The 25807-nt window shown below is 54.6% G+C and overlaps 3 protein-coding genes across 5 annotated transcripts in view; all 3 read left to right on the top strand.

Moving 5' to 3' along the window:
- Positions 1-17484, top strand: part of RPS19 (ribosomal protein S19) — a 122631-nt gene extending 105147 nt beyond the window's left edge. The window contains exons 1-6 of one of the 2 annotated variants that reach the window (XM_068527412.1): positions 10144-10228; positions 10696-10766; positions 11040-11140; positions 15786-15969; positions 16504-16558; positions 17419-17484. In XM_068527412.1, the coding sequence (XP_068383513.1) occupies positions 10696-10766; positions 11040-11140; positions 15786-15969; positions 16504-16558; positions 17419-17445 (438 nt within the window). In that variant the 5' untranslated portion in view covers positions 10144-10228 and the 3' untranslated portion in view covers positions 17446-17484. Of the gene's footprint in view, positions 1-10143; positions 10229-10695; positions 10767-11039; positions 11141-15785; positions 15970-16503; positions 16559-17418 lie in introns of those variants that run through there. The other variant, XM_068527413.1, reaches the window with a different exon arrangement.
- DMRTC2 (DMRT like family C2) lies at positions 2105-5806 on the top strand. Its single transcript, XM_068528792.1, has 8 exons — positions 2105-2328; positions 2421-2578; positions 2838-2914; positions 3181-3361; positions 3510-3636; positions 4431-4491; positions 4648-4822; positions 5760-5806. Exons 1-8 carry the CDS (start codon positions 2105-2107, stop codon positions 5804-5806), a joined length of 1050 nt encoding a protein of 349 aa, XP_068384893.1.
- A 4000-nt stretch (positions 17485-21484) lies between the features above and the next one.
- On the top strand, positions 21485-24771 carry CD79A (CD79a molecule). 2 transcript variants are annotated; one of them, XM_068528894.1, is made up of 5 exons: positions 21485-21560; positions 22941-23123; positions 23481-23599; positions 24158-24226; positions 24371-24771. In XM_068528894.1, the coding sequence occupies exons 1-5, from the start codon at positions 21485-21487 to the stop codon at positions 24482-24484; spliced, it is 561 nt and encodes a 186-aa protein (XP_068384995.1). In that variant the 3' UTR covers positions 24485-24771. The 2 variants fall into 2 exon arrangements, with proteins under 2 accessions (XP_068384995.1, XP_068384994.1); XM_068528893.1 differs by having other exon boundaries at positions 22941-23234.
- Positions 24772-25807: the final 1036 nt, after the last annotated feature.

Genomic DNA, 25807 nt, shown 5'->3' with positions numbered 1-25807 from the left:
CTCAGGGGAGAGAGGAGACAATCTCAGAGGCTCAAAGACAGAAAAGGAGACAGGGCGGAATGCATAGAGAAAAGGAGACACCACAGAGAATGGGGAGGGAAACCGTGAGATGGGTCTAGTAGAGATGCACAGAGAAGGCTACAATTAGAGAGTGGAGCCCCGAGAATGGGGTGAAATCCGGGAGGAAGATGAACACAGAGGGTGGAAAGGGCTAAAAAGACAGAAAAACCACAGAAGCGTCTCGGGAATCGAAGAGGGGGATGGGAGGGGCAGGGGTCCAGGCTATGAGGGAATGAGGCACGTGGAGAAAGGGGTTCTGAAAATCAGCAGGATGAACAGGCAGAGAGAGAGGCTCTCAGAGACGGAAGAAGTCAGAATTAGGAAAATCAGCACCAGCACGGACGATTAGAGACACAAGGAATGGGGCTCAGCGTGAGAAGGTGGGGCTCAGCGTGAGAAGGTGGGACCCAGGAAGGAAACAGGGATATCGCAGCATGGGGAACATAAAAGGAGAAAGGTAGATCGGGAGTTGGGGCAGCGGGAGAGAAGTGAGAAAACACGGGCGTCCACACAGCAAAGAGTAGCCGCCCGCGCAGAGTCGAGGACAAACGCTCAAGAGGCGCCGACGGGGGACGGCAGGCCGGAGGGCGAGACTGCGCGTGCGCGGGAGGGCGGGCCGGGCAGCCGTTCCTGGGGGGCAGGGCCAGCCTAGTCCTGGAATCGGTACTCGACGCCCCATTGGCCACCTCCCCAAAAAGGGAAAGAACAGTCTGGGAAGGCAAATCACACGAGGAGAGAGAAGTGGCACGAGACTCAACTCGACGCGCTATTGGCTGGCCTGATAGTCTGGCGCGAGGAGAAGCGGGCCGGAGGTAAAGGGGCGGGCTGTCAGTGAAGGATCTTGAAACGCACTGGTCGCTCGCCTCGGCGGCAGAAGGCGCCGCTTGAAGCTCATTGGTCCTTGTAAGAAGGGGCGGGAAAAGTGGCGCGAGCGAGGCTATTACTCAGGCCACTGCGTCACCACCTCCTTTCGCCTCATCCTGAGTCTGACAACGCTCGAGGCTGTGGTAACCGCGGGCTGACGAAGCGAACGCGACCCCGCCCCTCCCGTCTCTTCCCCTCCCTGTCTTGCGCTGGACTCACCGCCCCAGGCATCCCCTCGCCTCCCGTCTAGCGCTCCTCGCGACCCCTTCGCCCTTCCCCCACCGCGGCCCTTGGGCGCGCTCCCCGAGCCCCGGCCCCTCCCTGGGACCCTGGAGCGGGGTGAGGCCGCGGGCCCAGCATTTGGGGGGACAGCGGCAGAAGGGGGTGCACGCGAGGAACAGATGCACGGGGAGGTGTGGCGGGCGCGGCTCGAGGCTGCTTGTTGGGAATGGGCGAAGGCGCGTAAAGGCCGGGCGCAGCGACGGCGCGGGTTTGCCTTAGTTTGGAAGGCGTGTGGGTGCAAGAGACGAATTTGGGCCGTGGGGAGGGGGCTTTGGGCCTAGATCAGGGCCTGGCACATGGAAGGGGCTCAGTAAACCTTTGCTGAAGGAATGAAAATAATTCTTGAAAGTGAGGCAAGGGATCCATGAGAATGATGTAGTTACTGAGGTGCAAGGGAGTGGTCTGATTAAAAGGGCTGCGGGGGGAAATTGAATTGCAGGGCATACGTGAGGCTAAGAATGGAAAGGGGAGCATAAACGTTATGTGTGGGAATTGGATACGTGCAGGAGGGAAGGATGATAATTGTTGAAGAGGCTGCCAGGGAAACTGTGGGAATGGGCTGTTGGTGGAAGGCGGGTGTAAGAACTGCTGCAGGGGGCGTGAGAGTGCGCGAGTATGCCCAAAACTGGGATTTCTGCCTGGAAGGGAACAGGTGAGCGGAGAGTAATGTTTGGATGGAAAGATACGTAAGAAAGGAAAGAGGAGAGAGGTTCTTGGGAAGGATGATGCCTGAGGAAAGTGAAGAAGGAGAAAGCCAGGGGAGACTCAAGGATGACAGCTGAGTCCAGGAGTGGGCGAAATGGAAAGATCCTTCAGGCGTGGCCTCCCAGAGGCGAGAGGGCTGGTCGGGAGAGGGCCCACGTGGCCACCCTGACCCCCCACTTCTGCCCCTAGATACATGGAACCCAGTGAAATGCCTGCTGTCCACCACTGCCCCTCAGACTCTGCCACGGGGGGTGAGACTAGAGCCCCCCAGGGCATGGAGCTCATCCCCAGGAGAGCTGTCAGTCGCTCTCCAACCTGCGCCCGCTGCCGCGGTCACGGTATCACTGCCCACCTCAAGGGCCACAAGCGCCTCTGCCTCTTTCAGGCTTGCGAGTGTCACAAATGTGTCCTCATCTTGTGAGTACGGGATGCAGGGAAGGGAGAGGATGGGCCTCATCTAAAAGGCGGCTGACTTGACTTCCGGCTCGCCACCCCCCCCCCCTCTTTAGGGAGCGCCGAAGAGTCATGGCTGCCCAGGTGGCCTTGCGTAGGCAGGAGGAGGCGCAGCTAAAGCGGCACCTGGCTCAGGGACTGATGAGGAGAGGGGCGGCTCCTCCCAACGCTCCCAGCCTTGTCAAGAAGGGAGTCACTCCACCAGGGGTCCACCGTGAGTGTCTCTGGCCAGGGCTAGGGCAGGAGTGTGGGCAGGGAAAGCCTAAGTAGGAAAAAGAATCCCAGTCCTGGGGCAAGGTGTTTCTATCCTCTGGGCCTCATCCTCCCCAACTGTAAAATGTGATTAAGTGTTGGGAGGATGCAGTGAGGTCTGTGGGTAGAAATGGGACAGAGGGAGATAATTCAGTTTGGGGTTGGAATGGGATGGCCCTCAGAAGAAAGAGCTCACCAAAGCTCTTCCTGGTCCCTCACAGCTGGAAAGGAGAACATAGCACCCCAGCCTGAGACTCCCCACAGGGCAGTCCCACTGGCACTGACACCCCCTGAGAAGGTAAGGAAAAACTGGGCCCTGAGGGGACTCCTGTCTTAGCCCCTGCCCAGGTCCCTTCCTCTATGCCCTCCGCACCTGGGTTCTAGGTCCAGCCCTGAACTGCTGTGTCATCTTGGGCAAATCACTTCTATTCCATGGACAAAATGAGGGGGTGGGATTTTATGGCCCTTCAGGCTCTGAAGTTTTGGGGTCCTACCTACATCCTGGAACATACCCATTCCTTCTCCAGCCTTGTACCTGACTCCAACCTATGCCTCCTGCAGGAGAACTCCCGGGGGCCCCTGCTGCTCAGCTGTCGCCCAGAAGCCTTGCCTTTGCCCTGGACTCCAGTGCCTCCAGGCCCTTGGGCCGCTGGATGCTGGCTGCCTCCAGGCCTTTCCGTGCCAACCCCAGTGGTGTGCCGCTTGCTATGCCGAGAACCTGCTGTCCCTCTGCATCCTTTCCCTGGTAAGATGAATTCAACATTAATTCAAGAGATATGTGAATGACTAGGTACCACTGTATCAGAAAGAGAAGAGGAAGAAGATACTGGGTAGGAAGAGGGAAGACAAGCCATGACCTCTGCATATGCTCTGCACTCTCTTACCCTCATTAGGCTTTGACCCTGGCACTGCCCTCTGGCTGCCCACTCATGGGCCCCTCCCAGCCTGCACAGGATCCCGCACAATACTGATGGCTCCTCTTTCTGGAGAATCCCAAGGGCCCTCTACCCTGCCCCACACGTGAGTAGGGAGAAGAAGATATGTGTTTATGATGTGCCTAACCCTGTGCTGGATACCATAGTAGATGATAAAGAAGAAGAAAAGGTCTCAGACTAATGGGTGAGGCAGAGCTCTCCGAGCTCTGTCATTGCCTAGCTGTGAACCTTTGTACGAGTATCTTTACCTCTCTGAGCCTGTTTTTCTGTCAATAAATCGGAGACACTACTACTTCTTGGTAATAATGAGAATTAGCAATAATATATGGAATACACCTAGCACAAGCCCTGGCCTTAAACAAATAGTGGCTATTAAATCCACTTAAACAGATAAGATAAGGTTGAACTGCCTGCTGAAGTGAGGCGGGGCAGGGGAACAACATGATGCTAAGAGCCTCAGAGGCCTAGGAGAGAGGCCAGAGGCCATTAGAGAAAGCTTCCTAAAGGTGGGCCAAGCTCCTCCTCAAGTTCCATGGCGATTGGGGAACTAGGCGGGAAGGAAACCAGACTCTGGTAGGGCAGGAACAGTCACCTCAATCCCTTTAGATGTTTTGTCAGTTTTTTTTTTTTTTAACTGACACCAGTTATTTCCCATAATCCTCACAGTAGCCCTGGTAGGAAGAAGCTGACATATTTTCATTTTACAGAAAACAAAGCAGGCCATGACAGAGAAAGGGACTTGCCCAAGGCCACAAAGCCTAATGACCCAGCAGGCACTCAGATTCCCAGATCAGAACATAGCAAAATCCTGCCCCTGTTTCCACGTGTACCTGTCTGTCCATGTTTAATCCCCCTGGCATCTTTTCTCCTTATTTCCAGATGCTCGACTCTGATACTTCAGCCCTGTGACACCCCAGACCCCCTTCTGCTGCAGCCACAGGTCCTGGGGAAGAAGTGGGATCCAGGACCCTGGGAGGAAGTTGAGCTTGGGGAAGGGAAGAGTAGGGGATAATGAAGTAACCAGGGGCAGAGGGAGCACCTGGAGGATGGGCAGAAGTGGGGATTCCCAGTCTGCTTCTCTCCCTTTCCTTTGCAGGCCCCCGGAGCCTCTCACCTGGCCCGGACCTCTGACCCCTCAGAGTGGCAGCTGCAGTGGGAGGCAGCCGAGGCTCTTGTGGGACTGAAAGATTCATTTCAGGCTCCCCACCTGACCCCTTCTGGTCCTTCCAGCCGTGCCTGGATTTCCGTGCTCCACACCTGTGGCCCACCAGGTAACCTGTTCCTTAAAAGGAGAGGATGGGATAGGCGTGACTGAGAAATGGAGGTACTGGAGTAAGCAGGGACTAACCAAGTAGGTCAGGAAGTCACAAGTTCAAGATCCCAGGCCCAGGCCCCAAGCTTTTCAACCTAGCCCCTGAGATTACAGTTGAGAGTTATTCAGTGAATCTGTTTTATCCTTTTTATACTCAAAAGCAAATGTCCAGTGCCCTGATGTCAAGGAAAGTGAGGCCCTGAGAGAGGTAGGGACTTGCCTGAGGGCATATAGCAAGACAGTGGCAAAGCCTGTTCTCCTGACTCCAGCCCAAGGCTTTTTCTCTGGACCCAAGCTGCCTGCTGAAGTCTGGAGAGGGGCTGAAGAGGTAACAAGGGTCTGGCCTGGAAGGAGATTTGATAACTGCCTTCAAGGAGCTTCCATTCTATTTGGGAAACCTGGATGCCTTCAGAAAGCTCAGTGACAAACCTGGAGAGAACTAGAGGAATCTTGAGGCATGAGAAACACCTGTGGGGACAGAGAGGGGAGGCTGAGATTTCTCCTGTCCAAAATGGTGGATTGGACATGCTGTGTGGGACTGGGGGGACTGCCAGAACAGAAGCAGATGAGTATGAAGGGGCTTCTGATCATGCAGGCCTGGCATGCCAGGCTTGGGCATCTAGACAAGCACCTGTACATGAAGGGGAGCGAGGGAATGTTTCTGAGTAAGGGACATATTCTGAGACCCTGAGCTTTATTTAGCAAGACAAGTATGGTGGCTGTGATGGAGGGATTGGATGAGGCAAGACTAGAAGTGGGAAAATCAGTGAGGAGGAAGTGTTTGCTATAATCCAGGTGAGCAAAGATGGGCCTGGATTAGATGGGGTAAAAAGAGAGGGTTTGCTGGGGGGGAAATAGATGTGACCTGGTCCTGCCCCCTTCCTTCCTGTCTGTAGCTCCTGCTGAAGAAAGAGGATTCCAGCCTGTTGTCCCCTCTCTCTGACCCAGTCCAGCCCCCTCTGTGGCTCTGCATATTGGGCATCTGGGGTCCATCTCCCTCCTGAGCTAGAAGCCCAGAGGTGGAGGCCTCACTGGGGTAGGGGGGCAACAGCCTGCAGGCATTGCATATTTGTTACTTTACTTACAGATTTATGCATGGAATTTCATGTAGTACAAGCTTCAGGCTTTTTTAAAGCTTTCAGGTGCTTTGTTAGCTTTTGGCTCCTTTTGTAGCATGGCCATTTCCTTGGCTGAAGGTGGATATTCTTTTACCTTCCTTGGATCCTGGGACCTTTTAAAATCCCCAACGAAGAGAAAGTTGTGCAGTTTAAGTTAACCAGTATCTAAATAGATTTTTGCATGAGTTCATGTTCCAGGGTATTTATGTGACGTGTGATTCTGTATATACCTGTGCACTCATGTCTGTCTCCATGCATGTGAAAACAGGAGAGAATTTTCATTTTGTATTTAGGTTTGTGTGAGTAAGCAAAAAATAAACTTGTATTGTTTTAAGCCACTGAGATGTGGGGATTGTTTGCTACTGCAGCCTAACCTAGTCTATCCTGACTGACAGAAAGGACTTGTTCAATTCACTTCTCAAAGTGAAAATCAGTTATTCAGTAACTACCACAAATAACTACAAACTTGGATTTCTTTTTATGGCCAGATAAGAAAGAGTAGTAGGCAGACACAGTAGGTGATTCACTGACTCAGTAATTAAGTGACTGCTCTGTGCCAAGCATGGACAGTTTCCAGCTGCCCAGAGGGGCACAAGTGGAAGTACCTACAGGGCCAAGCAGATCATATAAATGAGTGAAGAAGGCCAGAGGAGCCCTAGAAAACTGAGAATGCATGCCCTACCTAAGGAGGCAGCTTCCTTGTGGCCCTAGTGGATTGTTGCCAGGCAGGAATGTGGGTTCGGGATTGCCATATCTTCTGATTTTTCAAGAGAAGCTGGAAAACTAGATTTCTTTTTAAAACATCTTAATTTTCAAATGTTGGCTCAGTTTTCTTCTTTAAATCCTATGTAGGTTAAACAAGACATATCTTCAGGCCAGCTTTGGTCAATGGAATGTCAACTTAATGCTAATCTAACGTAAGATTTTTCAAACGGGGAGACTGAGACCAATCAGGACAGGAAGAATCAAGTTAGTCTTTATCAAGGGTTTTTCCTGAACTAGAGAGGTTCATGTATCTAAGTTTTGAAGGACCTGTAAAAGGTTAGTGACAGTTATTATCATTTATTGAGTACACACTGTATGCAATTCACATATAGCCTCACAGCAACTCTGTAAGCTATGCATGATTACTCCAATTTTACAAATAAAGGAACACCTTAGATAAAGTGACTTGCCCAAGTATTTTAGGGAAAATTTGTAGGCACATATTGGAGAAAGATTCCTTCCTTGCCAGGCCCCAAATCAATTAATAGGTAATTTTTATAATACAGTGAAAACTTCAGGACTCCAGGAGACAGACACAAGTCGCAAGGGTTTTTCTAAAAGACTTTATTTTTCTACTCAAGATAGCAGTAAGTAATAATGTCTTACTCACGTTTGTTTCTTAGTCCTCTGCTTTTAAGTCCTTCTCCTTGAACTGTTCCAAGCACGTGAAGACCTGGTGAGCTATTCCAAAGATATGAAGACTCGGAGACCCCCATCCCCATTCCTACTCTTAGAAGGGCAAAACAGAAAGTTCAAGGGATGTGCCTAATCACTGATTCTTTTTCCTAATGTTACCTACACCTCTTTTTATTCAAGATAATTGATGGTGATGGCATCCAATTACAACTTGCTCTTTTCTAGTTTGGGGCCTTGAGAAGGTGAGCTGCTTCTAATTCTAACAGATTACAGAGCAACAAATCTCCAACACTTCCCAGGACTCAGTGCAAGATAACCAAAGACCAAAGTCTGCTTCACACCTTCCTTCCCTGGCCTTGTTTTAACTTAGATGTGTGATTGCCCCTTAATAGACCTGCCTAAAACTTGCTGTGCCATGCTCTCCCAGTGACAGAAAACCAAGCCCACATAGTCAAGGGGGGAGGGAAGCGTTGAAACATGCAACATGGCTAAGACCCCGCTACGCGGGCCTGACCAAAGGTCCCCAGTACACCAAGCTCACACAGCTGGGAAGAGTAAAAGAGAAAGTATAATTTGAGGTTAAAGGATGACATGAGAAAAGGGAGGGGAAAAAAAAGTGATGGAGACTGGAGGAAAGAGCTGGGGGCAGGCCACTCTTTACAGACCATTTCTCTGCAGCACATCTCCCCTTGTCAGATCTGGTAGGGCTTTTTACACTACTGGCTAGGCCTACTGTGTCTATCAGATTGTCAGGGCTTCCCCATTGGTGCCTGAGGGAGAAGGGTGGAGGCTCTGCAGAGGTCAGCTGTGGGGAAAGGGCACATTTACGAATTGCTCTCGCTCCTCTGCGGCTGCAGCATCCTTCACCTGTGGTTGTGGGGAGCCAGCGGGCCCTTGGCCTCTGACCAGCCTTTGGAGATTAAAGCCAATAGACTGTGAGCACTGTTTCATATGTCACTCCCTTTCCCATTACCCACTGCCAGATGAGGAAAGGTGTTGCCCAGGTCCAATAGGGTATTGAGTAAATCATCCCTCTTCTAAGCTTCCTTCATGTACCATCCTGATGTTCTGCAGAAATAACCAATGAGGTTCCAAATGTGAAGCACCATCCTGCTTCTCTCTCCAAACAAGTCTCCTCACCCACAGACACCCATGTTTCACTGCAGGAGCTCATTTTGCATTCTGCCTTTTGGGAATCCATGCTTCCTTTCATGTCAGCCCTATGTGAACATGTTCCACTCCAGACCACACTCCTCGAGCAATGTAGAATCAACATCATACCACCCATCCCCATCCAGTTTCTCTACTCAGACCCTCATTGCCTGGGCCATGTAGACCTCATTCTGTATCCCTGTCCCATTGTGTAGCTGGCTCTGCAGCCACCAATATAGACACGTAGACAGTCCTATAACCCATGCCCTGCATAGACCCTCCTTTTCATCTGACTTAATGTCTCTGATAAGCCCCTTAGGTAGATTTCCTTACATTCCTTGGGGGCCCTTGGCCCGCAGTTTTCAGGCCTGATCACCCTGAGCTGTGCCTATCTCTGTCCAACTATGTCTTCCCCTCCAAGAATAAGTACTCTCAGAGGGCAGGGCCTGCGTGCAACTCCTCTCTGGGTTCTCAGAATACTGATGACTAAACTACGCTGTTTTGATTCCTTAGGAATTTTTTTCTCCTACAGAGTTAATGTACTCTAATGTGGCCTCTCTCCTCATCACAACATAAACAACTTCCTACCCTCGAACCACTTTTTAAGAGGTGGGTTTTTTTTTCTTTTGAGGAGTTTTTAAGTTCACAGCAAAATTGAGCAGAAAGTAAGAGTTCCCATAGTCCCCCCGCCCTCCCACAGTCTCCCCCACTACCAGCATCCCACACCAGAGTGGTTCATTTGTTACACTGGCTGAATCTACACTGACACAGTATCGTTTACATTAGGATTCACATTTAAATGTTTTCTCCTTGCAGCAAGTTAGCAACTTTTATCAAACCACAGGTGTGTTCTTTGTGTTCTTGGGTGTTGGACCTTAGAAGGATTAAACTAGATAATGCATGTAATACTACATAATGTTTACCTGTGCCTTGCACAGAGTAGTCACACAAAAAGTATTTGTTGATAGAATTAATATGTGTGCACTACCTGCCAAGAGACTCAGGCGCTAGGAGGCAGAGCTGAGCTTCTCGGAAGGTCCCGCCTCTGCCCCTTTGCCCCTGCCCTTATCTGCTCCCCGCCTCCAGTGCCTCATTCCCACTCCGCTTTCCTGGGCCGTGGTGAAGCAATTTCCGCCCTAAGAAGGGTGCGGCTTCTGTCCCCTTCCGCTCTCGCGAGTACTGCTAGTCGAGGAAGGGCAGGTGGTGGCCACATTTCTTCGCTGCCCTTCCCCTGCGCTCCCGGTCACAGTTCCGCCCTTACTAGCCCCACTTCCGGCCAGATAAGACACTTCCACCCGGAAAAGGGGTCGTCCCGCTGGTGGCGCCAGAAGTAGCCAGGTCTCTTTATTTCCTGCCCACCCATAACTTCCGCCAGGAGATACGGTCTCCGCCGCTGTTTGTTCCATCCACGATCAACGCAAACGAAGCTAGATTCCCTCCAACTCAAGACGAGAGCTCCTCTCTCACGCTGCAGGAGAAGGAAGGGCGGGGAGGAAACAAGCCTCCGCTCTCACGCCACACCCTCCCACGTTCGCGGAGGAGAAGCCACATTTGCCCTGAGAGAGGCGCGGCCGCTTTTTTCTAACCCCGCTCTCGCGAGTTCTCGGAACTCTCGCGATAACCAACGCCCGACTTGTGCGCCCGGGAAACCCCGTTGCTCCCTTTTCCGTGGCTGGCAGCTTGGAGGCCGCACGGTAAGGAGAGTGCTCCGGTCCGAACCGGGTGCGGGGTGTCGGGGCCCGATTCCCGAGCCCGGAGCGTGTGCCTGGGAGCTCCGGGGTACCCGCGCGGGGCCGCCCCGCCTCCTGGAGTCGCGGCCACGTGCGAGCTGCAGGCCCGGGCATGTCTGGTCCGCGCGCTCCGGGAACCGAGGCTGGGCCTGGTGGGCAGCGGGGAGTGCGAGGGACCCCAGAATCAGGGGTTGGGGTCATAGAGCGTCTTCACAAACGGGGGCAGGCAGTGTTCGTGCGACCCGGAGGGACCGTGGGCGTCGGTGAGTTCTCTAGGACCCACAGGCGCAGGGGCCTTTAAAGCCGGGAATTGAAGTAGGGCTTTCGGAAGTAAGGAGAGTGCGGCGGTTTAGATCGCGTTGGGGCTGGCCCCCGACCCTTGTCAGTCGTCTTCATCAATCCTGTGTTCACATGCTCGACCTTTCCCGCAGATGCCTGGAGTTACTGTAAAGGACGTGAACCAGCAGGAGTTCGTCAGAGCTTTGGCAGCCTTCCTCAAAAAGTGAGTGTGGGGACTGGGGTCCGAGTGGGTGGAGGCTGTCGCCTTTGCCTGATCCCTCAGCGCCCGCAGGCTTTCAGTCTGGGGAGGCTTGTTGGAGGTCTCTGTGGGGTCTATCCTTTCTACATGAGCCCTGAATTGTGTTTGAGTTTTAGTCTCTTTGTATTTTGGGACACATTGGGCTCTTCTTGATCTGCAGTTGTGTTGAGGGGAGGGAACTGGGATGGAGTTTGTGGAGACTCCTGAATTGTGTCTTTCTCACTGTCTTGGTCCCAGGTCCGGGAAGCTGAAAGTCCCTGAATGGGTGGACACTGTCAAGCTGGCCAAGCATAAAGAGCTCGCTCCCTACGATGAGAATTGGTTCTACACACGAGCTGGTGAGGAACTGGGGCCTTTGGCTGGGGCGTGGGGGGCCGGGTGTCCCCTTTGTGAGCTCTTACTTGCCCCCAGAAATAACGAGAGAAATCTTTGACTCTGTCACTGCATGTTTTGTGTGACATTCAATAATTTTGTATTCTGAATCTGTTTCTTTATTTGTAAGAGATTCACGTGAGGACCTGTGCTTTCCTCTGGGCCTTGTGGGAGACCCAGGGACAAATGAGTAGCGTGTTCACGTTTTGCCTGGAGGCGGTTTGTTTTAGAGAGAGGCATTGTCCTTCGAATGTCTGTGGGTCTGTTTTGTTGTTCAGATCATCACACTAGACTGCCATGTTAAATGAGTTGTTGGTAACTAAGGAGTTGGGGATCTGACCAGGTCACTCATTGCTCTAAATCTTCTTGGCAAGCCTCAAGTGCCCTGGAGAAAACCTTATGGTCACCCTGTACCGGTCCCTTTTCTTATCTTCTTATTAATCCTTTAGTAATGACTTTGAAGGACTGATTTTAAGTGTAGCCCCTGACTGCATAGTGCTACTGCTAGTATTGCCTCATCTGTCTTTAATGTTTCAAATTTCTCCAGTCACCCCCATGGAGGCTTACCTTGGGAGTAGGGGATGGGGTTCAAGGCTGGATTGTGCCAAGGTGGCCGCCTCTGCACAGGGCCTTCACTAAAGGCTCTCGGTCTCTCCCGTCTTCATCCGTCCTCTGTGAAGTGGGGGCTCTGTCCTGACCAGAGCTTGTCTGTAGGTGGGAAGCAGAGTTTAGACAAAACTCCAGAATGACCTTGAGAAGAGTTGGCCTTGGTATAAGGTGCCCAGCACCTCAGAGCAGAAGTATTTTGTAGGTTGGTGGGCCAATCTTTCAGGCCCTAGACTGGGCATAGGGGCCAGCATGCTCAGACACAGCCTCTGACCCGTGAGGACTAAGAGATCAAATCTGTGAGATGAGTGGGGTGGGTAGCATATCTGTCTACTCACTTGTATGTTTTTATAAAGAAAAATGGGTCTGGTGAAGGGGAGCTGACTTGACCTCCCTGGGCACACAGTCAGTGGTGACGGGGCCTGGACGAGACCACCACTACCCCTGCCATCCACCTATCTTGGAAAGCAAGGCATGTCTGGTCCTGACTGCTCTTTGGTGATGCCCCAAGAGCCGATAGGTCAAGCAAGGCAACTTTGGATCTAAGATGAGGAGAAAGAATCTAATAGCTTTTCCCATTTGATCAGGTGAATATGCATATTTTATATAACCTGTACCTAACAAAAACTTCCCAAGTAGGACTGGTGGTTGCCGATTTGCAGTTGATGTCAGGGAGGTTAGCATGCTTGGGGTCTGCCAGCTCCTGATGCCACAGTCTACCCGACTCTTGTCATCGCTTGGAGGTGGGGGCAGCTCTGTCCCCTTGGCAGCATTTTGTACTTTATTTTTCTAGGTGGGGAGAGGTTAAGGGGAAATGGGGAAAGGACTCTGGGGAACGCACACCGAGTTGAGCCTGCTGGTCATCTTGACAGTTGCCGTGGCCCCTTTCTGCCCACTGCAGCTTCCCCAACACATCACGCTGGGTGTGCGTCCTCTGCCTGCCCTGCGGCTCTCCCTTTGGATTTCCAACGCTCGCTTTTGACTTCAGTTCCCCTGCTGCCCTAGTGGCACAGGGTAAGGGTCCTAGACCAGGGTGTGTTGTGTGTGCGTTGTTGGGGCACAACCCTGACCGTTTGTTTAAAATCATGACAGGCAAGAGTTGCAGTTGCCACCGGCTACATGGTCTACTGTCTGACCCTTTACAGGAAAAGTCTGCCAACCTCTATTGGAGTCTAGAGTGCTCCCACTTAGATTGGTCAGTCCATACTCTGGACAAGTGGAGTCATAGGAGATAGTCATTTACCCAGGAGGAAAATGAGATACAGACCGGTGAAGACCCTGGGAGGGTGTGGCAGGCTGGCTCCAAAACCGCAGTCTGCCATATTTGCTTTTCCTCCTCTGGATCATGGGAGCTTGGCCTGTTTTGCCCCCTCAGGGGTTTGGGTCTAAAGCACAGTGGGATAGCGACCTGTCCTGGGAGGCTGAGCTCTGGCAGTGAAGGCAACAGGGCAGTGGGGGTCAAATTCTGGGGACATGTAAGAGCACGGTGTGGACAGCTGTTGACCTCAGGTATAGGGGATACAGAGAACAGGGGTAGATGGCAGGGCCTTCCTGAGGGTGGTCCGCAAGAGGTGCAGATCTGTAGGGGTGGCCACTCACCAGGCGGTGGTGTAGGGGGCAGTGTCTGTGAGGGGTGAGGTGTAGAGCTAGAAAGAGCCTGTTTCAGGAGAGTGGGGGGAGTGCTCTAAGGGGAGGGGCAGTGTCAAGGGGAGACCACTAAAGGGCTTTGAAAGGGAGTGGTGCAGTGTGGCCCTGGACAGCCTTCTTGACCTCAGTTCTCAGAAGGGCCTGCTTGGTGGGGAGGTAAGAATAAGAATACAGTGTGTGTCGCGGTGGGTGAGCAGCTGTTGGATTGGGGCGCCTGAGCGCTTGTGTGTGTGTGTGTGTGTGTGCGCGCGCGCGCCATGCTGCTCAGCTTGCAAGATCTTAGTTCCCCAACCAGGGATTGAACCTGGGCCCCTGCAGTGAGAGGGTAGAGTCCTAACCACTGGACCACCGGGGAATTCTCCTGCATCAGATAATTTTATGCGTCATTAAGAAAGATGTGAAACTCCCCCTGGGAGAAACTAAGGTTGAGCTTTATTGGAGTTTGTTCTTTGCCAGTCACTGCTCAGGGTTGAAGTACGTTGTCCCCCTTAGTACCGTGGCGCAGACCACTTGAAGGGGGTGGACTCTGTCACAGCTGACAGGGAGCAATGTTGGGGTTCAAACCCCATCTACCAGACAGCTCGCCCCTTTCCGTGCTGAGATTGGGCTGAGCGCTAGTCCTGGTTCAGCAAGATTCATTTCTAGTGTGCGGCCTCTTCTGGGTGTTCGTGAAATTAGGAGTGTTCATCTTTCCCCCTTCGTGAGGCTCTTACGCCTTCCACAGCCCAAGTGGGAGAGCAGATCTCCACCTAGAGCCAGGGCATGACCAGACAGGTGCAGGAGGAATGGCGGTAGCCATTGGGCATTTGCACTGGTCTTAAAGGCGCGTTTTCCATGAGGTCACTCCTGGCAGTAAGATTGGGGGGGGTGGCTTGTAACAGGTGACTCTCTTGATCCTGGCAGTGGGTGGGCTGCTTGGTGCCTGGAAGAGGGTCAGAGCCCCGATCTAGGGGGTGGGGTGAGGACAAAAAGAACCAAGGAGAGTGGTTTTAAAGTGAGCAGAGGCCAAAGGCAGTGGTATCAGGGAGGGGCTGCTCAGCAGTTTGTGCTGCGCTGTTGGCCCCTGAAGCCTGTGGCTGTATCCGGAGATGGTCTTAGAGGGCAGGAGAGAGGCTGAGAACCAGTTGTGTGCAGGAACTGCTCTGGGAGGGGCAGCTGGAGGGAAGGAGGAGCCTACCTCACCTGGTCAGCTCCACCTGCCCCTCCCCCCCAGCTCATGACACTGGAGGGTCATGGAGATGGCCCAGTGCCCCGTGACTCTTGGCAGCAAGTCATTGTTGAAGGAATGAATCCTTGACTCCCCCGTTCATCTTCAGGACTAAGGGGAATCTAACGTGCTGGTCTCTGGGGTGACCTGGAATCCCTACCTTTGAGCTTTCAGCCAGGCAGGGCTGTGTGATGGCCAGCATCTGGGCCCCAGTTCTTCAAACCTCAGTGGCCCCCTGAGGTAGAAAAGCAGAACCGTCTGGAGGGGCTGTCCCTACAGAGCTATGTGGCATGAGAGTACTCCAGGAGTACTCTCTGGAGTTTAACCTTTTCCACGAAGGAAAGTAGCACCTGATGCATTCATGGAGTCTTCACAGTAGCGCTCAATGAGGTACTGTTCGTCCTGGTTCTCAGGTGAGGGTAGGTGACTTGCCAAGGCCACAGTATCGGGCGGGCTCCTAAGGCCATGTTACTGCCTCAGAGAGAGTGTGAAAAGCAGATGGCATAGGGCCTGGCAGGCAAGTGTTCCAGTTGAACAGAAGAGGATTTCCAAGGAGGCTGGCCGGGGTGGGTGAGGGACCTGCCCAAGCCAGTCGAGGGACCAGAATCCCAGTCCGCAGAGCTGGGTGACGCACCTTCCAGGTTGGGAACGTCCACTGCATAGGATGTCAGCCCTGCTACCACTGTTACCCAAGCGCTCCAGGGCTGGGTGTGGGAGGATCAGTAGGTCTCTTCTCCAGCTCTGCTGCCCTTCAGAGCTCCCAGGCAGATGGAGGGGGACAGTCACGGCTTAAACATTTGCTAGGCTCTCCCCCAGAACCTCAGGTCCACTTCGCAGCACAGCTGGGCACTAACTGCTAAGCAAGTCCCGGGGCGCGGGTTGCCTGCCTGGTCATGTGGCCACGGCGGTCCCTCCACTGCCTGTGCACGCCAGTCTCCCGCACTGGTTGGGGGAGGGGGGGGTCAGCTACTGGGCTTGGTGTCTCACGTTCTCAGTTTCCCTGACTGTAAAACGGTGGGGTGAGAATCTGCTGCCGCACACAGCTACACTTTTGACCTTGAGCAAGGCCCTTTCCCAAGGCTGCCTCAGCTGTGGAGAAGCGTCTTCCCTGTCTGAGAAGGGTTCTCAAGTCTCCCTTGCCTCCCACCCAGCTTCCACAGCACGGCACCTGTACCTCCGGGGCGGCGCTGGGGTTGGTTCCATGACCAAGATCTATGGGGGGCGTCAGAGAAATGGTGTCATGCCCAGCCACTTCAGCAGAGGCTCCAAGAGCGTGGCCCGTCGGGTTCTCCAAGCCCTGGAGGGGCTGAAAATGGTGGAAAAGGACCAAGATGGGTAAGCAGGGGAGGGGAAGCTGGGGGTATGGAGGAGCCTTGGAGCCAGATCCCCTATAATGAAGTTATCAAGGACTGTCCCCCTCCGCCCACGCAGTGAGGTGCCAGGTCTGTCCTGCACAGTCTGCACCTGCCCCCCAGGCAGGCAGGGGATTCTTCAGAAAAGCGAACAGCGCGGGGCCTCGCCCCGACCCCTCTGGCTAACTACTGCAGGCTCCAGGCAGGTAATTTAGCGACTGTCCGCTTTCATTAGCCTGCTCGTTAGCTTTTCCCAATTGATTTTTCGGGGCTTTTGATCTAATGCTTGCACCAACGACACCCCGTCAGCTCCCGGGGGAGCTCCCACCCCAGCCTCCAGCTTGTTGGAATGCAGCCGACTGGGGACCTCAGTGGGACTTGGCTGGTGCCATGTGGCCCTGTGGCCAGGTGCCTTCTTGGAAAGCCTGGCTCGTGTCCAGGGGAGGCCTGGCAGGGATCGGGGACGCTGGTGGGAGCCTGCACTCACCTGGGGCCAAATGACCCTTCTCTCCCACAGGGGCCGCAAACTAACACCTCAGGGACAGAGAGATCTGGACAGAATCGCTGGACAGGTGAGGGCTGGGTCCCTCAGTCACCGCCTGGGTGTTTCTGGAGCCTGGGTTTTGTCAGCTCGGTGTTTCCTCCCCTGGAGGGCACAGCCCAGGGGAGGAGGGTGCAGGAGAAAGAGCGTTTCTGACAGACTTCCTGTGGGGGCTGGTTGAAAATGCAGGTGCCTGGGTGAAGGGAGGCCCAGGGTGCAGCTCGCTGGGCTTGCTTCTCCTGCAGGGCACGCGACTCCCTCTTCCCGGGTCAGCCTTCTGATTCTGACTGTAGTGTTTCTTCTTAGTCTTCATGCTTACTGAGTATTAGGGTGCCTCAGAACACAGGTCTCCGTCCAGATGCTGACGGACTATAGACACCCTGGGCCAGAGTCCCTGTCTGTAGAGAGATCTGCTTTTGCCTACCTCGGAGGGTGGTGGTGAGGAGTCAGTGAGCTACGGCAACAGAAGCCCCCAGGGCCTGGCATGAACCCGTTGTTGTTTTTCCTATTGACTCAGGCCTCCTAGGAGTCTTAGACTGTCGAGTCACTTGAGTGTCAGAAGAGAATGGAGGTGTCAGCCCTCTGGGGATTGGGGGTGGCCTGGAACGAGTAGGTGGCTCTTCCGGGGCAGAGCAGGGCCTGGCACACAGTGTGGAGTGATGGGCAGATGTTGGAAACACACGACAACGCTCTCTGTCCTTGAGAGTCCCAGTTTTATCCTTCTGTAAAATGGGGAGGTACCCAAGATTGTGAAGATCGGATGAGATGAATACACGTAAACCACAAATCAGGGTGCCTGGCGTCCGTCCCATGGCTGCTGGGGAGCTGCTGTGAAGTGCTTGAACACAGACCCCACAACTGATCTTAACTATTGTCTGTCTTTTCCCACAGGTGGCAGCTGCCAACAAGAAGCATTAGAACAAATGATGCTGGGTTAATAAATTGCCTCATTCGTAATCCTGCTCTGGGTCTCTTGATTGGAGGGTGGCCGGGCAAGAGGAAGGAGCACTGCACTGCACTTCCCTTCCATTGCGAAGGAGAGGGGCCGGGGCCTTCCTGCATGGCTGTGGTGCTCAACAGCCTCGGAAACCTGAGGCCTGGCCTTGCAGGCTCACACGGTTCTGCCCCAAGTGGGCGAGAGGCTGGTGCAAGACCCGGGGGCCCTCGCTCCTCTCCCACACCTTGGCTTTGTGGTTCTCAGAAAAAGAAACTGAAAGTTCAAGCAGTGGCCCCACGTGGAGCCTTGGACCCTGCTGGAACAAAACAGGAGGGCCCTGGGGCTCAGGTGCTGCTTCTCTGGAAGAAAGTGGACAAGGACAGCCGTCACTCGGGGTGGTCCTTTGTGTGCCTCCAGCCCAAGGTGACCTGCCTAGTATGCACGTCCTTTTCCTGACCTACACGGGAGCCTTCGCTTTGGGGATCTCTGGCCTGGGCCCTGCTGTAAGATGGAGCTAGCTGTACCTGCCCCAAGAAATGGGATGCAGTGCTGAAGCTGCAGTAGGGACCCGGCTGGCAGGGGGCTGCTACTTCCGTCCCAGAGGGAGGGGCATGGCCCCTGCATAGAGGCCAAGTTCCCAGGGCCCTGGTGGGGTCGCACCCCCCCACCCCCGCCCCAGCACAGTTCTGCATGGTGATTGGCTCTTTGCACTAATGGGACGGGAGCTCCACCTGTGATGGTCTTCTGGTCCAGGTGGGAGATACAAAAGGCTTCCAGTAGGCAGGTGCTAAGCCTTGGAAGGGTCCCCTTACCACCCCATGAGACCTGGCCCACCTCCCAGTTGGGGAAAACTAAGATGCTGAGCCTGAGCTGGCTAGGCCAAGACCCCTGAGGTCCCCCCATCCCAAGTTACTCCTCAGATCAAACCCATTTCCTTCCAGTGCCAAGCCTGGCTTTGAACTCCAAATGACGGGTTCAAATTCCAACGCTGCCCAAAATTCTGTGCGACCTTGAGCAACTTACCCTCAGCTTTCTGCTCCTGCCTGTAAAGCTGCTTACTCCTACCTGAGGGATTCGGGGAGATGCCGTGTGTTGCTGAAAGCAGCACACCTGATGGACCAAGATGTTCAAAATGGAAAGAACATCAAACCAGAGTCCCCTACACCCAGTGGGGAATGAAGGTGTCATTTTCCGCCAGCCTGGAAGTTGTCAGGGCTGGAAGATCAGATCTGAATAAACGAGTAGAGCCTACCACGTGCAAGGTGCTTTATAAATGTATCACTTAATACTCTGTGAAGTAGGTGCCAAAAAGCGCAGTTTGGAGATGGGGAAGATAAGTCACAGGTTGGGTAATTTGCCTGATGTCCCACAGCCAGGAGGTGGCAAAGCCAGCATTTGGACCTGGGCTCTAGCCACTACAGGGCACTGTCCCTTAGAAGTGGGGAAAATAAGGCCCAAAGGGTTACACTCCTGGGCATGACCTTGAGCCAGTCACTCCTTGTTTGGGGCCTAAGTTTCCTCTTTTGCTGATTGAGGATGAAGATATTTCCCAGAATCGTCCTGGGAATGCAATGCCAAGCGTCCGGTTTGCTCACAGTGCCAGATACCAGGGTGCCGGGTAAGCGGGAGGTGGAGGTGCCCAGACAGGCCAGCGAGCCTGAGAGGGCCTGCAATGCGGCGGCTGCACCCCTCCAGCCACTGGGGGTCAGCCGAGGGCCTGGAAACTGGCTCAGCCAGGAAGGATGCTGAAGGAGGTGAATTCCTAAGGGCTGCAGCGTCTGGATCCAGACTTCTTCCTACATGGGGGTTATAGGAAGAACTTCAGTACAGAGGGGCTAATGACCTGCTGTACAGAGAGGGACCCAACAGAACACCTGGGTCCCTGGAGGGAAGGAGGGAAGGCCCGAGGGCCAGAGAAGAGGAACTGTGTCCTAGGAACTGTCCTAAGCACACTGTGATATTCTTACAGCCTCACAAGTAGGGAGGTTATGCCCAGATCACAGGAGGAGAAACTGAGGCTCAGATGACCAGAGCTGAGATTCAAACCCAGGAGGTGTGAACTCTTGAGGCCCATGTTCTTCTGTGTGGGTGACAGTTGCACCTTTTTTTTAAATTACAAAATACTTCAAGCATGCAAAACAGTATATATACATAATAGTGTAAAAAAGACCCATGGGACTTCCCTGGCGGCGCAGTGGTTAAGAATCCACCTGCCAATGCAGGGGACACGGGTTCGAGCCCTGGTCCGGGAAGATCCCACGTGCCGAGGAGCAACTAAGCCCATGCACCACAACTACTGAGCCTGCGCTCTAGAGCCCGCAAGCCACAACTACTGAAGCCCGCGTGCCTAGAGCCCGTGCTCCGCAACAAGAGAAGCCACCGCAATGAGAAGCCCGTGCGCCACAACGAAGAGTAGCCCCTGCTCGCCGCAACTAGAGAAAGCCCGTGCGCAGCAACGAAGATCCTGTGCAGCCAAAAATAAATAAATAAATAAATAAATAAATAAATAAATAAATAAATAAATAAATAAATAAGACCCATGAACCCACCACCCAGCTTAAAAAGTAAAACGACATAAAACTAAGACAAAGCCCTCTGCGTATCCTTCCCAGTCGCAACCTCCTTGCTTCCCCAAGAGGTAAGCCCTCTCAGGAGTGGGGTATCACTCCCCTGCGTGCATTTACACCTTTACTGTAGACACATGTGTCCCTAACAGCACATGCTGTTGTTTTGCCTTTTGAAAACAAGTCAGCCGGATCCTGTCATAGTACATTTCTTCTCATTTTCTTGTTGTTTCTGAGATGCAGCCATGTTGACAAGCAAAGCTCGGCCTCTTCTCCTGCTGTGTGCTACTCCATTGACTGACTATACCTCAATTTATGCATCCCTTCTCCTGTAAATGGACTTTTCGTCTGTTTCCCAGTTTTTGCTACCAAAAATCTCCCTGCCATGAATTTTTTCATGGTGTCTCCTTGTGTGTGTGTGTGTGTGTGTGTGTGTGTGTGTGTGTGTGCGCGCGCACGCATGTATGAGATGGTCCCCTAACTGCTCACAAACATCTAAACAACCTCATGTCATTCCCCCCCCCCCACCCCTCAGGCCTCATTTTCCTCCCACTTGACCTACAATAATGCTCAAAGGAAGCCGGTCACACATAAGTGACTTGGAATCCCTGCTCCACCACCAGACTGTATAAACTGGGCAAGTAACAGTGATGGTGTTCCCTCTCTGTGATGGCCTCAGTTTCCTCCCCTGCAAAATGGGGGGTGGCCTACCTTGCCCACTTGTGGAGAGGCTGAAATGAAAGAACACCAGGAAAGAGCCCTTCGTGGCCCTTTGGGTGTCGGGAACATCAACTTATGTCACAACATCAGGGAGATATTTTTATCCTCATCTCTTGAATTAAAAATGCCAAATCTTGGAAAGGGAAGCCACCACCTAGTCACGGAGCTGGTGGGCCTGCCTCATTTATTCCCCATGAGCATTAATAGTAACTAACATTTACTGAGCACCTACTACGTGCCAGGCCCTGTGTTCAGTGCTGTGCATGCACAACCTCTTTAAATCCTCTTTTCCAACCCCAAGAAGGGAGGACACGGAGGCTCAGAGAGGGGACAAGTTTTGCCCAAGGCCAGTGAGGGGCAAAGACCAGGCTCGGAACCACCCCCCGTCCCCTGACCACCTGTGCGCAGCAGGCACCCCAAACTCCGGCTCCCTCGGGCTTCCTTTCCAGTGACGAACCAGGCCTTAAACCAACCTCTTCCCCCTACCCAAGCAGCCTCCTCTCGGGGGAGTTGTGGCGGCCACAGGTGCAGGGAGCAGTTCCTCTCCACTCATGGCCTGAAGCCTCCTGGCAGGGGCTGCCCCCAGCCTGACAACCAAAGGACCCAGCAGTGGGGCCAGTGGAGCCCATCTCCGCAGGGCTGGGCAGGAAGTGGGGCGGGGTTTGGGGCTCGGCCGAGGTGGGATCTGGTATCCCAGGGCTGCTGCAACCCATACAAAACAACCCACTGGGAGAAGATGCCTGGGGGTCCCCGAGCCCTCCGAACCCCGCGTGCCTCCACCTTTCTCCTCTTGATCTTCGCTGCTGGCCTGGGTACGTGGTCAACAGGCAGGTGCTGGGGGGAGGTGGGGGAGGGATTGGGAGACTGTTGAGAGGGCCCAGGCAGTGGGGACGGGAGAGGAGCTGGCAGGAGGGGGGCTAGAAAAGACCCCGTAGAAACTGCATCTGCTTGACTGTCCCAGGCAGGCCAACGGGAGGCTGGAGGGGGGCTCAGCGAAGTTGAAGGAGCATCCCCCGGTGGGGGGAGGCAGGGCGAGAGACACCTTCCGCACCCCCTCGTCCCCCCAGATCAAAATAAGGAACTAAGGTTGCCCTTGACTGAGCTCCAGAGCTGGGGGCAGGGAGGGGACTGTGGGTAGTAATCAGCTTCAGGGGAGAAAAAACTTTCTCCTTCTCTGCCTGGAATCCCGGTCACCATCCCCTGCATAGGGAAGCCCTTCTCAGTGCTGGGGGGGGGGGGGGCCGGTGACCTTCCCCCTTCCCCTCCCACGCAATGCCAGCTGGCAGGGCTGTGAACCACCCCGTTTGAGCGAGGAGTTGAGAGAGGTGGCCAGTCACCCCAAATTTCCACTGGGAGCTGAGTTTGGAGTCCGTGACCCTCAGGTTGCTGCCTCTTCCGCCACCTCTCTCCTCCTCCCGCCACAGACAGCCATGTGGACTGGCCCAGGGGCAGCGTCGGGGGGGCGCGGGGGGGATAGTGGCACAAGAACTGGGGCTTCCCCAGCCTGGGCCACCCAGCCCCCTCCCGCCAACCACGTAGCTGAGGCCCTCCCCTAACGCCCAGCCCAGCCCAAACGCTGAACTCACCCCGGCCCCCAGCTTGACACACACAAAGTTACGCAAACGGAGAACGAGGGGCGGGCCCAGGGTCACAGGGCAGGACAGGCTCACAAACTGGCAGGAAGGGGCCCAGGGCCAGGAGGCCAGGGTTCGAACCCCTGAGCCACTCCTGCTGCCCTGGGCCTCAGCTGTCACACTTGTAAAATGGGATAATGAGAGAACCGACTTCTAAGGGTTCTGGGACAGTTATACACAATATATAAAGCGCCAGGTATGGGGCCAGGCTGGGGCTGGGGTGAGAAAATAATCTAGGAAGGCCTGCAGGAGGAGGTGATGCCCAAACTGATTCTAGAAGGAGCTGCCTGGCCAGGGGCCCTGCTAGCACGAGGGACCCAACTATCCAAGTGCCAGTGAGCTCCGTGGGGCCGAAGCTCGGAGCAGGTATGGAGAGGGTAGCAGGAGGTGGCTCTGGAGAGGCGAGTGGGGACCCCCAGCAGTGTGTCACTCACACTCTTCTGCACACACCCCCGCCACACACACATGCACACACACAGCCAGGAGCGCTGGAGCGGCAGGGGCCGGGCTGGGCCTGTGTCTCCATTCACGGTCCCTCACGCATTCGCCTCTCCGCAGGCCCGAGGTGCCAGGCCCTGTGGGTGGACTGGGGCCCACCATCGGTGACGGTGAGCATCGGGGACAAGGTCCGCCTCCTGTGCAGGCACAATGGCAGCAACCCCAACGTCACGTGGTGGCGCATCCTCCAAGGCAACTCCACGTGGCCCCCTATGATGGAGCTCTCAAGCCCGGGCCCCGAGGGCGAGCTGATCATCCAGCAGGTGAACAAGAGCCACAGGGGCATGTACAGGTGCCAAGTCAAGGAAGGCCAGAAGATCCAGCGCTCCTGTGGGACCTACCTCCGCGTGCGTGGTGAGTGCACATCACTCCACAGCTGGGGCCACTGGCTTCCTCACCTGTGACGGGGGGGATGGAGCCAGTGCCTGCAGCTCCTGCATCTCGGGCATCCTCACTCCCCGGCTCACGGCACAGCGGCTGATTGATTTTCTCACCTGCAAGGTGGGGACTTCAGTGGTCTTGGGCCTCGATGGGGGCGTGGCCAGGAGGCGAGGGGAGGACTTGAGGGGCTGGGCTCTGAGCAGCGCTCCCTCCTCGCAGAGCCACTCCCCAGGCCCTTCCTGGACATGGGGGAGGGCACCAAGAACAACATCATCACAGCCGAGGGCATCATCCTGCTGATCTGCGCCGTGGTGCCTGGGACGCTGCTGCTCTTCAGGGTGAGCCACGCCGGGGACCAGCGGCCCCCTGAGTCCGAGGGTCCCGCCTAAAACTTGACAGAATGGCAGCACCCACCTCACAGGGGCTGTGAGGGGGTCAGGAATTTAATATAATGAAAGCATTTCACATGGCGCTGGGCCCGGAGGGGCGTCCTGGCTCAGTCTCCCCTCAGGGCTGTCCTCACGTTCCCCGCCCCCCCACAGAGATGTTCAACTCTCCCCCTCTACCCAGGAGTGCCGCAGCCTCCAGATGTAGCCGAGGCCAGGGAAGATGGGGGCTGGTGTCCTCCCAGAGTCTCTGGCCTGCACCAGTCTCTCTTTAGGCCGCGGGGCAACTACAGCCATTTACTATTATTGCTGTTGTTATTCGTGGAGAAGAGCAGGCAGTGGCGACAGCCAAAAGGACACTGGCTTGGACCCAGAGAGACCTGCCACTTACAGGATATGTGGCTCTGGGCATGTCCCTTACCCTTTCTGGTAAAGCACCTCCTGGCCTCCGTGAGGGTCTGAAAACACATTCTCTCCCCCCATTCACGGAGGCTCCCAATCCCCCAACAGAAACGGTGGCAGAACATGAAATTCGGGGCAGATGTCCAGGATGACTATGAAGATGAAAATCTTTATGAGGTCAGTGGAAGGCGGGGGCAGGTGCGGGGCAGGTGCGTGTCTGTGGGGTGGGCGGGGCTCTTACGGGGCCCCTCCCTGAGGTTGGCCGGGAGCAGGGACCCAGGCGTCAGGGCCCTGAGGCTCACCACCCCGTTTCCACCCCAGGGCCTGAACCTCGATGACTGCTCCATGTACGAGGACATCTCCCGGGGCCTCCAGGGCACCTACCAGGATGTGGGCAGCCTCCACATCGGAGACGTTCAGCTGGAGAAGCCGTGACCCAGCCGGGCTGCCCCACCAGCTGTGCACCCAAACCGTGTCTCACCCCACTTCCTTGGAACCCGCTCTCTTTTCACAATCTTTCCTGGGAGTATCCTGACTCAACTTCCCCTTTGGGAGTGTCTACTCTTCTTCCCTCTAGACCGTCCTCATCCCCTCCCCACACCCTAACTCAATCCTCCCCTTACTGCCTTTCCCAGGCTCCCCTCCCATCCAGCGGGTAATGAGCCCTTAGTCGCTGCTTCTAGGGGAGCTGATTGTAGCAGCCTCATTAGTGTCACCTCCCCCCCTCCCTGCTCTGTCATGGCCACTTAGTGATAATAAATCCTTCCCAACTGCAGACCTTCGCAGGAGTCACAGATCTCATGGGGACCACTCCCCCTCCTCCTCTGGGACCCAGAAGTCCAGGACCTCAGCCCCCTCCTCCCCCAGCTCCTGACCACTCCCCACACCTGGGACCAGGTAGCCAGTCTTGGCTGTCCCCTGAAAGAACCAGGAAGTGTCTTGGGAAGGGCCCCAACCCAGGCCATGTGCCTGAGCAGAGGGGGACACAGAGGGGACCCAGATAACCATATTCACTTATGCATATTTAAGTCCCAAAGACACAGTAGACTGTCTGGTGAGACTGGTACCAAATTCTGACCATGGCCACACCTGTTCTCTGGGAGTGGCCTTGTAGAAGTGGGATTTGGAGACTCTGTGGCCCTAAACTGGGGATGGTGGGGAAATCCAGAGGCGGTTGACAGAGAGGGACAGAGATACAGAGTTTCTGAGCTAGAGAGGGGAGGGAAATCGAGACAAAGATAATGATGGAGAGACAGAGCAAGTGAATTGAAAGACACTGAGGAGAAAGGGTATCAGAGAGAGACAGAGAGACAGCAGGAAGAGATAGGAAGGAAAGAAGGGTCCATAGAAAAATGGACATCGAGAGGCTGACCCCTAAGACTCTAGGGAAAGCAACAGTTGGGGAAATGACTGATGGCGATGCAGAAAGATCCAGACCCAGAGATGGGGAGAGAAGGCTCTGGGGGAGAAAGTGACAAAGAGTTGAAAAGACAACGGGGAGAAGCAGGGGCCCGTTAGCGGGAGGGAAAGACCTCAACGGAAAAAGAGAGACAGACACAAAGAGAGGAACACGGACAGAAACACACAGAGGCAAAAAAAAAAAAAAAAGAGAGGAAGACCAAGAGACACACAGAGACGGAAAGCAGAGGCGACTGCTGCGCAGACTGAGGCGGACGCAGGGCCCCCAGCCTCGCCAGGCAGGTGATGGCCGACGCCAGACATATATGAGAAAGGTGGAACCCGCGCCCTGCGGACGGG

The sequence above is a fragment of the Eschrichtius robustus genome, chromosome 19 (genome assembly GCF_028021215.1).
Source record: "Eschrichtius robustus isolate mEscRob2 chromosome 19, mEscRob2.pri, whole genome shotgun sequence".
Lineage (NCBI taxonomy): Eukaryota > Metazoa > Chordata > Mammalia > Artiodactyla > Eschrichtiidae > Eschrichtius > Eschrichtius robustus.
The sequence above is the reverse complement of the archived record's forward strand: the minus strand, read 5'-3'. Positions and strand labels throughout refer to the sequence as shown.